At 49.1% G+C, this 13,367-nt stretch overlaps 1 protein-coding gene across 7 annotated transcripts in view; it reads right to left on the bottom strand.

The window, feature by feature from the left end:
- The window catches only part of TRAPPC9 (trafficking protein particle complex subunit 9), an 889,500-nt gene that overhangs the window by 187,191 nt on the left and 688,942 nt on the right, over positions 1-13,367 (bottom strand). For all 7 annotated transcript variants that reach the window (XM_077166715.1, XM_077166716.1, XM_077166713.1 and 4 more), the window contains one exon: positions 224-315. In XM_077166715.1, coding sequence (XP_077022830.1) covers positions 224-315 — 92 coding nt within the window. The remainder of the gene's footprint in view (positions 1-223; positions 316-13,367) is intronic.

Below are 13,367 nucleotides of genomic sequence, written 5' to 3'. Positions count from 1 at the left end.
AGCTGCCACGCACACTCCACCTTCCCAAGCCAGTCAACACAAGGCCCAGGCGCCAGGAGGCCGGCACGGTGTGGCGACCGCTGGCCCCACACGGTTCCGCGCAATGCCATTTGGCTCTCATTAACCCTGGGCTCCCGGCCACCGCCCCCCCCCCCCAAGGACGTGCACATTTGAGAAGAGGCACACGTTCACCCAGACAGGCCCGGTGACCGCGGGGACTCACCCCACTGCAGAGGCGCCAGCTGCAGGTGCTCCAGGACGAGCTGGTTCAGGAGGCCCTCCACACTTGCCTCTCCTCGGCGCCGCAGAGATGGGTGAGCTGTGGTCAAGGAAAATGTGACCTCTGGCTGAGCACCAACCAGAGGAGAAAAATCACCCTAGACAGTCTCCCTTCCCCAGGTGGGAAACTGCTACCACCGCACCTCCCAGACGCGTCCTCCTGAGTGTGTAGGAAACATGGGAAGGACGCAAATATATCAAGGCCCTCTCCCCTCACCTCGAAATCTGCTAAATCAAGTTACTGAGATGTAAGGAAGGGAAAGTCACCGGGTTAATTTTAGAATATTCTTATTAGGGGAAATAAGGAAAACGAAAGGTTGTCCTCCATAATGAGACACACAAACTGTGATTCACTGTTCAACACAACCAACGCGTTTCTCGACACACTGGGTTTGTCATATTATACATCTTGTCGTAATTACATAATTATTACAAATTATTACAAATGGGGCTCACTTAAGTGAGTTCATAATCGAGGAAGTCATAAGTCTCTCAACAAGTGTCAGTGGATGAAGAAATTATGTTTAGAAAGGCAGAAAATAAAAGCTTCCTAGGCACTGATATTAAACAGCCAATGCAGCGCTCAGAAACGGATCTACTAACTTTCCCTTTCCCTGCATTAACTAAACCTATGGCATTTAAGTTGCAGTCCAAAGGGAAGAACTTCGTTTTTGACGCTCTCTAGAGATTAGGACCATGCAGGGGAAAAACAGAAGCAGAAAGAAAAACCCTTCTTTCTTACTTTAGCAAATCAATGCGGTCTAAGAAACACAGGTGGTGTGTCTTGCAGGAGCCATGAAGGCAGAGGCACTGGCACCCATAGACGGGGAGACAGACACCCTGAACTTGAGAAGCTCACTGTTATCACTGCAATCATCTGCTGGGGGATGGAGTGGGATCAGGGCTGAGAGGCACCCAGCAGAGCCAAGCACCATCACCATCAAGACAGCCCAATATAGGAGCCAAGGAGAGCTGTAAAGACGAAGCTCGGCGTGGGATGACTGTGGCCCACAGGGGGTGGTATTGTACCCCCTTGCAGGTGGCATTATGGCTCCCAGGGCTCTTAGGAGCCCCTTTTATTTTTCCAATTGTATTTTACATAGCCGTGTTAGCCCCCGAGTTCTACCTCTGGCTATTTTGGATTTCTTTCAACTTTTCCAAAATATTGTGTGTGCTCTCTACAACTTCCCATGTTCTGTGTGCTCTTTGCCTGGTGGTTCTTACCCTGCCCTCTTCTCCTTCCTAACTGTATTTATCCCTTAAGTCCCAATTTGGACATCACCTCCTCCAGGAAACCCTCCCTGACCTGCCTTTGCTCCAAAGGCTCCTGTGTGCCCTAGTAACTCCCTCACCAGGTGTGGTAGTTAGATTCAGGTGTCAGCCTGGCTAGGTGAAGGTGCTTAGTTCTATTGCTGTGGACATGAGCCAATGGCATGTGAAACTCATCTGTTCCTGATTACATCCGCAGTCGGCTAAGAGGCGTGCCTGCTGCAATGAATGATGTTTGATTTAATTGGCTGGTGAATAAATGAGAGAGCTCAACGTAGCAGAGCTCGAGCAGCTCAGCATACCTTGTCTCAGCACTCGCAGCTGAGCCCAGGCCTTTGGAAAGGTAGAAAGGAATCACCCCGGGGAAAGTTGTTGGAACCCAGAGGCTTGGAGAGAAGGCAAGCAGAGATCTGTGCCTTCCCACGTAAGAAAGAACTTCAGTGGAAAATTGGCTGCCTTTCCTCTGAAGAACTATACATTAACTAAATAAATCCCCTTTTACTGAAAGCCAATCCATCTCTGGTGTATTGCATTCTGGCAGCTAGCCAACTAGAACACCAGGTATCCTCACCTGTTTGGTTTTCCCAAGGTGGGTAGAGATCTTATCCTAGGGCTGGGAAGAGTGCGTGCTGCATAGAGGTTACACAGTATATGCTTGTTAGATGAATAAATGGGTGCTTGAATGAATAAACTGTGCTAAGTAAGTAGGGCAGGAGCCGCTTCTCACTCAGCCCCATCATGCACAGCTCTTCAAAATGTAGCCCAGAGTCAGGCAAGCCCAGTGGACATCCTACAGCCCATTGTCCAGAGCTGCTAGTAGTTTCTCTAATTTTCAGGGCTTATTTTCTCAGAGCCTTCAAAGCCTTTACCTCCATCCATACTGTGTGCTTCATTCCACATCAACCTGAACACCAGACTTACCCCTTATTCCCTGCCTGCACCAAGAAGGAGAGCCTGCTGGCTGAGGCTGAAGATTTGGGGATCCCAGAAGTCAGCCTGAGGAGTAGCATCACCCCCTACACTGTACCCCCAGCAACCGCATCTGTCCCACTTACTGCATCCCCAGCGAATGCCTCTGCCTCCCTCACTGAATCACCAAGTAACTGAATCTGCCCCCTTCATGCATCCCTAGTAACTGCATCTGCCTTGCTCACTGCACCCCCAGCAACTGATCTGCTCCCCCACTGCACCCCCAGCAACTGCACCTACCCCACTCACTGCACCCCCAGTCACTGCATCTACCCACACACTACACCTGCAGTAACAGCACAGGCCCTACTCACTGCAACCCCAGCCACTGCACCTGCTCCACTCATTGCACCCCCAGTAACAATATATGTCCCCACACTGCCCCCGCAGTGACTGCATCTGTCCCCTCACTGTTACCCAAGTAACTGTGTCTGCCCCTCTTAATTCACCCCCTACAACAGCATCTGCCCCACACTGCACCCTCAATAACAGCATCTGCCCCATTCATGCACCCCTAGTAACAGCATCTGTCCTGTTCACTGTTACCCAAGTAACAGCATCTGACCCACTAACTGTTACCAGATTAAGAGCATCTACCCTGCTCACCCCCCCACCCCAAGGAACAGCACCTGCCCACTTACCACACCTCCAGTAAACATATCTGCCCTTCTCACTGCTCTTCCCTACTTAGGAGAGCATGAAAGTGGGGGTTCTTGGGGCTAGCCTAGCTTTGAATCCTGTTGCTGTTGAGCCTTGGTCCATCTGCTTCAACTCCCTGGGTTTTGGTTTCCTTATATGACATAGAGGAGCATCATCACAGCCCCAGGTCAAGGGTGGCCATAAGCACTCCCCACTCCACAGTGAGCATAAGGAAATGCTGGCCACTGGCCATGGTTTCTCATGCTCTTAGCAGATAGGAATTTCTCTTCCTGCCTCAGAAGTTCAGCCATTCTCTTTGCTGCCTTAGACTCCCATAGGAATCACTTTCCACCATGATCAACTTATCAGTTTCTTTCAGAGAAGAATTCTGGTGAATAAAATTTTCTCTGTCTCCTTACACACACAGTCTGTCTGCTGAACTGAAATTATTATGACTATATAATTTGCAAAGCACTTTTAATGATCTTATTTGATCTTGCAACAATCCTAGGAGATAGGATTTATTCATTCATCCAACAAACAGTTATTGTGCGTATGTTTTGGGTAAGGCCCTAGGATGTGGCTAGGGATACTGAGCTAAGACCAAGACGTGAGGCTCAAGTTGCTCCCGGAATATCCCAAGAAGGGTATCTGCAATTAGAAATGGAAAGGAGCTGTGGGAACAGTCATCGTCCCCCCTACCCCACCCCAACACACACACACAAATGGAAATTTCCCAGTGGAGGAGGCAGCTGAGCAGAATCCCATGGAATATAAAGAATTTAGGGGTGCTGGGAGAGTGCGGGGTAAGCCAAGTACCCCAGCAGAGGCAGCAGTCTATATGGGCATAGATACAAAGATGTCCAGAAAAGCTGGTAGGGGAGGAGAAGAAAGATTTTCACTGGAAAGAAGAGGAAACAAGCCCAGAGAGGTCAGGTGGTCTGCTCCAGGTCACCGCAAGGGACCTACAGAGCCTGCATCCAACCCCAGGCGCCTACCGGTGCCCTGTGCACGACCTCCCACAGCCTCCCTAACACTGCAGGGCGGCTTTCTCTAATCAACTCCGCAGCTGCCATGCCCCCGCCTTTCACCAGTGTCTCTATTTTCTTTCTCTGGTCAGGCCAGCTCTTGGTGAGCCACACTGAAGCTTCCAGGTTGGCTCAGGGGATGCTGCTCACTAGGGCCAAGGTCTGGGTGTGGAGGGGTGACCAGGAAGTGGCAGGCAGAGCTTGTCGGGTGGGATCTCAACAATGGCCAAGTCCTCGCCCTGTGACTTGTTTTGACAGGCAAGATGATAAGTCTGTTCAGGCACACAGCACTCTCTTCAGCTCTATTATCCTTGACAAAAACAAATCCTATTTCCCTTACCAGGAATGCTTGGAGGTGGCAAGCAGGTCAGTGCTGGTCTTAGGTGTTATCGGGAACATGGGAGATCCACTCCCAGACCCCTAGGTCATGCCAAGGGTGGATGCTCACTCAGGGACCTGGACCTCTGCTCTACTCTCCCCACCACCACTCTGAGGGAGGATGCACTTATCCCAGGTTCAAGATAAGGGATTCTGCGCCCCCCAGCAGCGGGCAACCCCTTCTCAGGAGAAATGGCCTGGGCCGACACAAGCTGCTATCATCTCCAGAGATACCTGGGAGGTTACCAGAGGATGAAGCATGCAGCCAGACAGATGGATAGGAGATGGGGGCAAACGAAGGCCAGCCTCTTGCCTCAAGAAACAGCTAATTCTGGTCATGTCAAGCTCTAAAAGTTTCTGGGAGAGTTAGGCTGAAGCAAGTCTCTGTTGGGCACCTCTCTGCCCACTTCTTTCTACTTCTCCCACCACCCCTCTTGCTCCCTGCCTGCCAGGGCTCCCCTTTGAGCCCTCCCCCAGGAAAGCCCTTGCACGCGATACCCCCCTCTGGGTCTTTCCATTCAAAGCGGGGTTTGGGACATATCTATTGCTGTGTGTGACTGGCTAACTGGTGGGGAGAACCTCAACCTTCAGTGCAGCCTGATGGATTTCCATCTCCAACTCCAGCCCACGGGTCACAGTACCTGTGCCAGCAGTCAGGCTCCAGAGTAAATGATAGCTGCTCTCAGCTTCCCAGAAATTTAATTGTCTTAAGAGAAGCTGCTGATTAAGAATTTATTGCTGGAATGGTCACTATATTTATGAACAGGACATTGTAGAGTGTGTAGTTCCTATGGATAATGAGTTAATGATGGCTTTTTTTCTTCTTTTGAATCCACAGTTTTCAATATTCTAACTTAAACATCCAATGCACCATATTAAATTACTCTTTGAGGTGAGGAACGTGAAATAAGAGCATCAGATCGGAAAGATTCAAGGCCTTTTCTGAAGGGAGGGGGATGAGGTGCCCCTTATGAGCCCTGCAGAGCCCACGTGGTGGCTGGCCTTTGGCAAGGACTTGAAAATACCATGAATGAAGCTGAGGCTTCACTGAGGTGTTGTACTTTCTCCTACTAGGGTCTTGCTCAGTGTTACATGATGAAGCCAGGGTTTCGTCCTGGAGCTGTGTGACTCAGGCCTAGGCTCATTCATTCACTTGCTCACTGGCTTCTCCACTCGGGGTGCCCACTATGGCCAGGCCCTCGGCTAGACATGGGGGTCAGTACTGCACTCAGGAAACATGATGAAGCCAGGGTTTCGTCCTGGAGCTGTGTGACTCAGGCCTAGGCTCATTCATTCACTTGCTCACTGGCTTCTCCACTCGGGGTGCCCACTATGGTCAGGCCCTTGGCTAGACATGCAGGTCAGCACTGCACTCAGGAAACATCCCTCCTCCCTTTGGACTTCCAGTCTGAGGGAAAAGGACAGCCTGGCTGCTCCATTCTGCTGCCCTCCTAGGGCTCCCCAAGTCCATGAAGCATCAGAAGTACTGGGGGCTGGGTGGTATTTGTGGGAGGTAGGCAAAAAATTCAGATCCTTGATAATCACATGGGTCTGTACACAGGTGAGCATTCATGCACTCTAACAGCCAAGAGCTGACAGTTCTGGGGTGATTACTGCAGATAAGACCTGGTTTAAGCAGCTTATACATACTAAGTAATTTCAGTTTCATCACAGCACTCAGAGGTAGCTATTATTAGTATTACGCCTAATTTGCAGAGAAGACAATGGAGGCACAGAGAGGTTAGGAAACTTGCCTATGGCCACACAATCAATCCATGGAGGAGCCACAATCAGTGCCCAGACAGTCTAGGGCCAGAGGCAGTGTCCTCAACACAGGCCTCTGAGCCACAGAAAATGGGTAGTAGCGTAAGGCACTTGGTGTGCAGTGTTGATGTATGAACAGACAAGTACACACACACACATACATACATACACATGAGTCACCAATGCATGTGTCATGCTTCTGCACACAACAGGCTGCCGGGAAGTTTCAAGGCTCCACTCCCCACAGTGGCTCCCTGGGCTTTGTGCCCTCTTGGGCTCACTCAAGAGACACCATATAGACGAGATGAATGATCACCTGTGGCCGAGACTCTTGGGGGAACTAAGTGCAGTAGGAGGGAAGCCCTAGGGGCTTCTGTAAAAGCACCCAAGAAAGTCCTGAAGGTCCAGCTGCCTCTCACCCAAGAAGGAATTGAAGGAACTGCGTGTGGGTGACCCAGTGGCAGTCTGCACCCCTGAAGTGGCTTCCCCTCACAAATCCAGGGACAGGAGCCTGAGGGCCCCACCAGCATGAAAGGGACACCAGGAGAAGAATGTGCAGACAAAGAAGGTAATACACTGGACAGAGAGTGGCTGGCCTGCTGTATTTGATAAAAACAGCCCCTCCACTCATTGCAGACACCACCAAGCTGTCAAAATATGTTACGAAGTTGGCGCAGGCACCCATGCATTGCTCAGTTACTTCGAATTAGCACAGTGTGTCCCAAAAGTGCCCAATGCCAGGGCCCCACCTGCTCTGAACCTGCCCTGTCTCCTGGGCATGCAAGAAGCCCTGGAACCCAGGTGCCCACCAGGTAGAGGCTGGGGTCTGTGTTTACCACCTCAGTCCACAACTGCCCCTCCTCTGCGGGATAGGTGTCATTAATACCCAAATCACACAAAATCATGAGGACAAAAACACAACTGATGGGAAAAGCTCTGCAAACTAAACTATTCCATAGGGTGGCATCAGGCATTATTAGGCTCTGTGGGAGTTAAAGAAAAACAAACCCACTCTCACCCTCAAAGAATTTACAACCTGGAGGAGGAGACAAGCCCTGTTTCCAAGGCACATCATGAGTTGTTCCCTCTGTGCTCCCACAGCTCCAGCTACATCTCTCTCCAGGAGACCTCTGAAGGCTCAAGGCTAACTGTCCATTTTCATGTCTGTCTTCCACGGCAGGCCTTGGGCCCATTGAAGATCAGGGAAATGGACCATCCTGACCTCTGCTTCCTCACTGCTTAGTGCAGACCCTGGAGCACAATGGCAGTGATGGGAGGCCTAGGGAGGTGCCTCCCAACTGTTACCCAGGCACCATCACTGAGACTTAGGCATGGATCCCTGGGGATGTCCTAAAGGCACCCTGCTCACTCTCCTTTCTAGATTCTACACATACTTCTTCCCGGAGCACCCGTTCCTGCTTCTTCCCCCAGCAGACTCCTACTCTCTTTCAGACCCATCACAAGAGTGCCTCCTCCATGAAGCCCCCACCCTCAAGTAGCTGCACATGGTTCTTAGAGCCACAGTCGAGTAATGCTGCAACTGATGCCCCTCCTGTCTGTCTACATCATGGGCCAAATTTTCATCTTCAAAGTTCTAATATCTTGTGTAGCTTGTGGTCCTTATCAAATGCAGGTTGCAGGTTTGATACTTTAGTGAATGGATGAATGCATGAATGCAGGTTTGCCTGAATGTAGGCATGAGTGAATGGATACTTTTCAACAAAAGCTGACCTTCTCTGGTCTAGGCCACCCACAAGAGTCATCTTCAAAGTGAGGACAATATTAATTCCCTGCTGGGGTGGCTTAGGTAACTGAGGAAGGCCCCGAGCCTGGCACACGTGGCTATCACTGCTAACCATACAGGTGCACCAAACCTCAGTGAGGTTGCTCCAGAGTGGCGGAGCCAGCTGCTCAATCTGGCCCAGGCTGCTACTCACCTGATGCCAATGGGCTTAGTTCTGGAACTCCTGGCTGAAGGTAGCCAAATCCCTGCCCACACTGCCATGGTGCAGAGAGCTGGGACCTGTGCTATAGACTCTGCCATGGCCACAACTCCTCATCCCCATTCCTGGCCATGGCCACCAAGTGGCTGATCCATCCTTGTCACCTAACTGGCCACCCCTGCACTGCCTACTGTGACCCCGCCAATAGGAAAACACAAAAAAAGCATCATTTGTGAGAGAATTGCTAGTGGTTTGGCAGTTGGTTCTAGAAGGGGGTTGCACTAGTTAGTCCCAGGCTGGCTCAGTGCAGCTTCTGTACAACACATGTCTCCAAGTCCCCTCCAAATGGCAGCACAATGTCCTCCTGAGAGCAAGAATGCAGGAACAAGTTGCAGTAGATCAACATCAGCCCAGGATGAGACCACAGTTCCCACGAGTGTGAGCGTCATCCTTCTTGGAGCCCCATCTGTCACCAGCCCTGGCCTGGGGTCCCTTTGCTGCGCTGCCTTCCCAGCATGCCACTTGGTGGCCTCCCTGCAGAGTCTGACCCAGGACCAGCTGGCAGGAAACCACAGTATGGTATCTGCAGAAAGGGGAAATGATGGCCTCAGGAGCATGTCTTTCCTAGACTGGCAAAACCCAAAAAGTTTGATACCATATGTTTTGGCAAAGCTGGGGGAGCAGTGGCACACTCACACTTTGCTGTAAAATTACATGGTTGTCAAAAGGAGACACAAAGTACTCTGTGAGGTAATATGGACAGGCTTCCAAGATCTGTTTTGTTAAGTGAAAAAAGGCAAGATGCAAAACAGTTCATATCTTTTATATTTTAAAAAGAGTATACAAATAAAACTGCATGTTTGCTTCCTGTTTTGGAAAGAAATTCTCAAAATATCTAAGAGAAACAAAAGTGGGACCTTTGGGAGAAGAGGAAAGGATAGGACAGATGGGCGCTTCTTGTGTTTTTAAAATTTTTGACCCATGTTTTATCTATTTAGAATTTTTAAAAAGTTTTTCAGAAAAGTAAGCAATAAAGTGCCCTCGATAAAACTATAAACAAAACACCCCATGAGTTAGCAGCAGCCCTGGGACTACGTGGAAGGTACTGAGCTACAGAGCGGACTTGATGCATGTCCTTGGTCTCATCTTCGTCAAAAAGGGAGAAGAGCTGAGAATGCAAATTCTAAGTACATTTGGATTTAAAAATGGCCGTTTTTAGGTTTCCTCCAACCTTTCTTTCCTGATTCTCTCTCTCTTTCCAGGATCTATTTTCACTTGTATGAAATTAAGACCTCAGAATATAGTATGTTACTCTTATTGAAAAAAAAAAATCACACCAGGATTTCAAGGCAGGTGCCACAAAGGAGGCCCGACTGTGCCTGTGGAAGAAAAACAGTGCCCTGGAAACCAGCAGTCAGAAGATGGAGTTAGCAGGTGTGTAATTACAAAGTTGCCAATGGCATCAGAGCTTTGGAAACCATTCTAGTAGCATGTTTCTGTATTAATGTGCTTTCGGACATGAGCCATAAAATTATCTGGCTGAGCTAAAAAGACTACCTGCAGGCATGCCCCCTCCCTCTCAGCCCCATGAGCCAGGCTGAGCCTGAAAACACAAACCGCAAAGCTGGGCCGACCAGTCAGTGATGCATGGCCCCCCTCAGCTGCCAGTCTGGCTACTATTTCTTAAACACACAGACCATGCGTGTTGCCCCTTTGAAGCAACAGGGCAATACATAATGACAATGATTATAGAAATTCCTAGCACTGGGCTAATGTTGAGAACATTTCCAGAGTGCTATTGAGTTAAGGTTTAATGTGTCTTTTCTCAGTGTAATATTATTTTCAAATGAAGACTTCAGAACAAAGGTAAGTACCACTACTTACACTTCAAATATTTGTTAAAAGAAACAGCTTGGGCACAGAGAGAGAGAGAGAGAGCTCCCCAGGTAGGAAATGGCAGCAAAGGCTTGGGCTCAAGCAGTCCGACCATGGAGCTACACTCCGAGTCCCACTTTCGGGCACACTTTTCTGCAATACATGGTATTGGTTCCCCAGGGGAAGGTACAGGAACCATTCACTATTTCCAGTGAAAAAACAAGGACCCAGACTGCAGTGCCTTCCTTCATGCCAGAAGGAAGCCTGCCGAGAATTCTCCGTGGTGCTGAAGGGCTGCCCTGATTAGCCTCTTTCAGTCATACTGCATTCACATATCTGGAGTCAACAGCTTCTAGTCCCTAGGACTCTGCCACTGTCTCTTAGGAGGGCAGAGCCAATGGTCATCTGGAGGGCTGTGGAGTCACTGCTGGTGCCAACATTGCTTTGCGAAGGCCTCCAGACCACACCGCCCAATAACAACTACCCAGCCCTGTGCGCCCAAACGAGAAGAAAACTCAGCTTCTCGGCTCACTCGGCTCAACTCACATTTCCATCTCTGGAGCCGCCCAAAGGCAGTTTTCTAACTCCTTCACAGGAAATCACAAATTCCATTCACAATGCCCTCTGTGCTTACTGTTTTCTGTCTCAGAGACAGGGTAAGTTACCCAGAGTCCAGAACAGTTCCGCTCACGCCTCCCGCGGTAACAACCCCTCAGAGGTAAGCCACGAGGCCCAGGCTCTGAGGCTGGCTCTTGCTGAATTTAAACCTCCTCTGCCATCCCCTGCTCAAGCTAGCAAGTCAGTGACCAGGCAATCCCACTTTCCCAATTGCATAAATGCTCATTTTTTTCCCTGTGAGAATATATTATTTTATAGAACAGAAAAATGCAAACCAACACTAGCAGAACTCAGAGGCTTCTAACCATGAGGACAGGAAGGAATGGTGTCCTGAAAATGGGTTCTGTGTCCCCAACATTGTATATGCTCAGTAAATGCTTGCCAAAAGACTACAACTTCCCATCCAACTGTTTTACACTGAGCACTGGCTATGTGTTCTTCCGTTCTATGAATTGTCTCAGGATCCTCACCACATTCTTGTGAGGAAGAGATCCATGCCAACATCTTCAGGTTGAGGAGCTTTCCTCAGGGATGCTAAACAGCTTTTCCAATGTCCCACAGCTGGGAACAGTTGGCATGAGGGGTGGCAGTCAATGTCTGTCTCCCATGCCATACTTCCTCCCATGAGGCCACACGCTTTTGTGTGTAACCCCTCTGAAGTAGCTCTGCTGGAATCAGAGGCACTTAGGGTGGCATGGAGCATTGGTAGGCATCTGGGTCAACCCCACAGAGAGGCTGAAAATCCCATGGGCCCTAATGTCTCATTCCTTCTCCTGTGAGCTAACTTATGAGGTTTCCTGGAGATGAGGACACAGATCTGTCCAGAAATACTGGCTTAAGCCCATGAAGGGTGTGGGTTTGTTTCTCTATACATGAGGTAGCCATGCTTAATTACAGGATTAGATGGCACATGTAAGTGGGGTCCACTCCGGGAAAGCAAGGAAGGTGCTGCCCCTTGTATGAGAAGGACAGTTGCAAATGTAGTGTGTGGCAAGCTGCTGGGGAGCTCACACCTGGCAGGCCATTTCCAGCTCCAGGCTTCTGGTCTATACTCCCATAGTGCACCAGCCAGCCTGGGCTCCGGGTGTGTGTTGACAAAACTGATTCCTCAACTAGAATATGAACTCTTACAGGGTGGGTACCAAGCATATTATCTCTGGACCCCTAGGCCCTAATTCAGATCTACAAAGTTGGTAAAGAGTAAAGGTTGGTGGAATGATGCAGAAGGAATTATCTCCATAGCTGTCAGTTATCTCCTAGCTAGGAAGATAGGGCCACACTTTATTAGCAAACCACTGTCTTCATAGGCCTTGGGAAGCAAATATTTGCAGAGCACCTATGATGTACTTGGCAGTAAGGGAAGGGACAATTCCTTGGACTAGAGGTCATTTCTGTGTGCATAGCCCATTACCACATAGCAGGTTGAGTGTGGGGCCTCCTCTGAGCTTCTCACCTGCCACAAGCAAGAGGCACAGTCTGTGGTTCTTCCATGACAGAAGGGGAGACTGAGGCTTATGGAAGCTGCAGGGTTGTGGTAATAAGGCATGACAAACACCCAACTCTCTCTGAAGGTCTCTATCCTAATCCCTTCCTTCATTTTATAATCTGGTTAGAAGAGAAAGCCTGTCATTTAAAAACCAAAATTCTAAAGCATACAAGAACATAAACCCAAATGTATAATGGGTCATCTACGCACTCAGAGAGGCCTCCTCCTGCACTCCTTCTCCATGCACTATAGGGCCCAGAGCAGTACCTGGCTCTGGGTTTTCATTGTCATCTTTTAGAGCAGAAATTATTTTCAGAAGTCAGGTACTCTATCACTCAGTGGGGGCCCAATTTCTAAAGTACTCCTCCTTTTCTACTCAACACCTCACAGGCTGCAGAGTAGGAGGAAGGGAGGAAAGCAGAGATAGACTTGTGTTGTCCTATCCATTTTTAGAGACTTGCTTTGTGCCCAATCTTCAAAGGCAGCACAATCCTACTACACATGAGACAGACACGCCATGCAAAAGGGGGAGGGGGTGTTAGGAGGGCCGCATTTCACTATCCTACCAGAGTCATCTTCCAAAAATGTCTGATCACACCATTCTCATGCTCAAAATCTTTCAGTGGCTACCCACTGCTCTCAAGATAGAATCAGTCCCCCAGCACAATATGCAACATACTGCCTTTACACCTGCTTCCCTCCTGCCTGGAACAATCTTTAGCCTTATCTTTCTGATGCGCACCTATCCATCTTCTATAACTTAGGCATCACCTCCACTTTATATACTTTCTGACCCTCCACCTCCACCCTAGAAGCCAATCCTTTCCCCCTCCCTAGCTGTCCCCACTAAACCCTGTAGAACATCTAGGCTCTGCTTCACCATGTAGTGTTGCACTCACTCCCATATGCCCCCAACTGGGACGTGAGTGGCTTGATTCATACCACAGCATTTATTAACACCTGTTATATGTGCTATGTTAGGTGCTGAGGATATAAAGAGCAACTAAGATGAGACCCTTCCTACTTTGAAGAAACCCAGTCTATCAGGCAAGGATTATATCTTTATATTTTTTAGTAATCATCATTATTAATTAAATTTAACTACTTAATCAATATTTG

Source organism: Tamandua tetradactyla, chromosome 6, assembly GCF_023851605.1.
Source record: "Tamandua tetradactyla isolate mTamTet1 chromosome 6, mTamTet1.pri, whole genome shotgun sequence".
Classification (NCBI taxonomy): domain Eukaryota; kingdom Metazoa; phylum Chordata; class Mammalia; order Pilosa; family Myrmecophagidae; genus Tamandua; species Tamandua tetradactyla.
Note: the sequence above shows the minus strand (reverse complement) of the source record. Positions and strands in the feature narration are given on the sequence as shown.